This window comes from Solea senegalensis, unplaced genomic scaffold, assembly GCF_019176455.1.
Source record: "Solea senegalensis isolate Sse05_10M unplaced genomic scaffold, IFAPA_SoseM_1 scf7180000015632, whole genome shotgun sequence".
NCBI classification, from domain to species: domain Eukaryota; kingdom Metazoa; phylum Chordata; class Actinopteri; order Pleuronectiformes; family Soleidae; genus Solea; species Solea senegalensis.
Genome location: NW_025321393.1, coordinates 17,501 through 20,484, shown reverse-complemented (window position 1 = coordinate 20,484; position 2,984 = coordinate 17,501). Strand labels below are relative to the sequence as shown.

The 2,984-nt window shown below is 38.5% G+C and overlaps 1 protein-coding gene across 1 annotated transcript in view; it reads left to right on the top strand.

Annotated features, from left to right (window-relative positions):
- The first annotated feature begins 157 nt into the window (after positions 1 to 157).
- The window catches only part of LOC122762411 (secretagogin-like), a 5,989-nt gene continuing 3,162 nt past the window's right edge, over positions 158 to 2,984 (top strand). The window contains exons 1-4 of the mRNA XM_044017592.1: positions 158 to 374; positions 879 to 949; positions 2,234 to 2,329; positions 2,442 to 2,531. Coding sequence (XP_043873527.1) covers positions 305 to 374; positions 879 to 949; positions 2,234 to 2,329; positions 2,442 to 2,531 — 327 coding nt within the window. The 5' untranslated portion in view covers positions 158 to 304. The remainder of the gene's footprint in view (positions 375 to 878; positions 950 to 2,233; positions 2,330 to 2,441; positions 2,532 to 2,984) is intronic.

Here is a 2,984-nt window from a genome sequence, read left to right as displayed (position 1 = left end):
TTCTTATTTCTGGGAAATTGTTAATTTTTCTTTTTGCCTAAAACGAAAAATTATCTAATTTTAATAGTTTGTACATAATCTTAATTACACTGTAAAACAGTCACTAAAAGTAAGATAAATATTTTCTTAAAGCAATTTAAGAAAATTTGGTTTATTTCTTACAGAGCTGTTTTTACAGTGTATTCTTCTGATTGGCCTCTCTCTCTTTTTCTCTGGCTTCATTTTCTCTCCGTCCACCTTTAAAGACACATTTCTTTTGTGTCTCTCGTCCATCCTCGTCCTCTGGTCTGGTGTCTTCAGAACCATGGACAGCTCCGTGGACAAACTGGACGCTGCAGCTTTTTTACTCATTTGGCAACATTTCGACGCAGACGGTGAGAAACAATTCTCTTCTTCAATTTATTCATTTAAATCTGTATTTTTTGTTTTTGTGTGATATCAGAATCAGAAATTTATTTTGATCCTGAATTTTGTAACTGTGTCAGTCACAAGGTTTCATTAACATATTTTATATATAACTTTAAAACTATGATTTAAAAGACAATAATTATACAATAGAAATATTTACATCTGTTATAAACTGAAGAAAACAGCGAAAAATACCAAATCATACCATCATCATCATCATATAATAGTCAAGTGAATATTGTTTTTATTACTCTTTTGTTTTTCAAAAATAAGATTATCATGATAATCATGTCACATCAATAATAATTACTATGATAATATAATGATAGCAAGATGGACAATGATGTGTATATGATGGTTTGAAGAAGAGAAAAAATAAGGTAAAACAGAAATGACTTTAGTTTTCTAAAGGTGACGTGATCATTATTATTATTATTATTATTATCATAATGCTGTGTTTGTTTGTTTAGATCGCGGCTTCATCGAGGACAAACACTTGGACGCCTTCTTTCGCAGTGTGTTGGAAAAAACTGGGACGAAGGTTAACCGAGAAGCTTCTTTTAAATCTGTTTCATTAAAACTGAGTGCAGCCACGTGGTGGCAGTACAGAGCTGATTAAAAGAGAACCGCAGGGGGCGCTACCACCTGAGAATGAACCCAGATCAGATTTGATAAAGTCGGTCAAACTTTATTATTATCATGAATGATGAATGAATGACTTTATAGAATAAGAGTGAGAACAGAATAAAATAAAATACAATATAGTAAAAAATGACACTCTAATATAGAGTAAGTAATAAAGTAGAGATAAAAATAAGATAAGAACGCACAATATCTAAAAATGTACACACAGTGTAGAAAAAAGACTAAACCGAGATGTGCACAGTAAAAACAGCATTAAACAGAATGCAAAAGTAATAAAAGTGGTCTCATTGTGCGCGAGGTGGCAGCAGGATTCAACCATTTTAAGGAAAAAGCATAAAACATGCCAGAAAAAGGGAGAAAAAACAAGAAAAAGTAAGAAAGAGGGGAGAGCCGTTGTAAGCTACAGCTGCTCAGGTAGCTAATCATTTAAATAATAACATTAATCCGTTCATTCGTTATTTCTAAATTATTGTGTGTTTTATTGGTTTAACTACCTCAGGTAAAACTGGAATTAACTATTGTTGTGGCTAGTTAGCATAGCATCTGTCCAACCAAGAACAAGCAAGCTGGAGAACAAGCTAACTGCTAGTCAGAGACTAGGTGAAGTGGCTAGCTAGCTAGCTAGCATATTCACTTTTTTTTTTATCCGAACAAGAACAAGCTAACTGAAGAATAAGGCTAAAGAATGTTCCGCTAACATCACAGTGACAGGGTCGCTCAATTAAAACTGGAAAACTGGGAGATTTTCACCTCCGAGTAAAACTGGAATGAACTATTGTTGTGGCTAGTTAGCATAGCATCTTCACTGTTTGTCCAAACAAGAATAAGCTAGCTAATCAGAGAGTGGATTGTGTGGCTGGTTAGCTAGTTAGTGTACTCGCTTTTTTTACCCAAAACCAGAACAAGCTAGCTGGACAATAAGCTAACGCTCAGTTAGCGCATGTTAAAAGTGCGCTCAAGTTGTTGATTTTAGCGTTATAGCTCACTTTGCTAACTAGCAAGCTAATCTGGCCCACCTCAAAAACATACGTTATGTGATGTTTCATACGTAAAAAAAAATCCACCACGAGTGTTTGGAGATTGTTTGTGTTTTTCTTTCACTAAACCATCAGATTGTGATCGAACTTGTGGGAGGAGCTAACATCATTTTAATAAAGTGACAAAACAATGTTTTTTTCAGAGAGACGAGATCAGCGAGGACAAAATCAGACGCCTGAGAGCAAAGATCGCGCCGAGTTACGACTGCACGGCTGACGGACGTCTGCAGATACACAAGGTAAAAAACATCCTGCCCCCTACAGGCCGTCACGACATGGAGCAGAAACCTTCGTTTGTCTTTTTATTCACGGAGGAAAACAAAAGTAAAAGTGTGAACCGTGTGTTTCCAGCTTGCCGCCATGATGCTGCCAGAGGAGGAGAACTTCCTGCTGCTTTTCCGCAAAGAAACGCCGCTGGACAACAGCGTGGAGTTCATGAGGGTGAGGTCAGAGGGTCAACGAGGCATCACAGAGGACAAATACTGAGGTTTACGGTCAACAAATGTCCCAGTGCGGACACAAGGAAACTGAAGCTTGTAACCACTCACTCTCCCACACACACACACACACACACACACACACACACACTCACTCCCACACACACACACACACACACACACACACACACACACACACACACACCTCACACACACACACACACACACACACACACACACACACACACACACTCACTCTCCCACACACACACACACACACACACACACACACACACTCACTCTCCCACACACACACACACACACACTGCCACACTCTCCCACACACACAAACCACACACTCACTCTCCACACACACACACACCACACAAACACACACACACTCACACACACTCCTCTCCCACACCACACTCCTCTCCCACACACACAAACACACTCA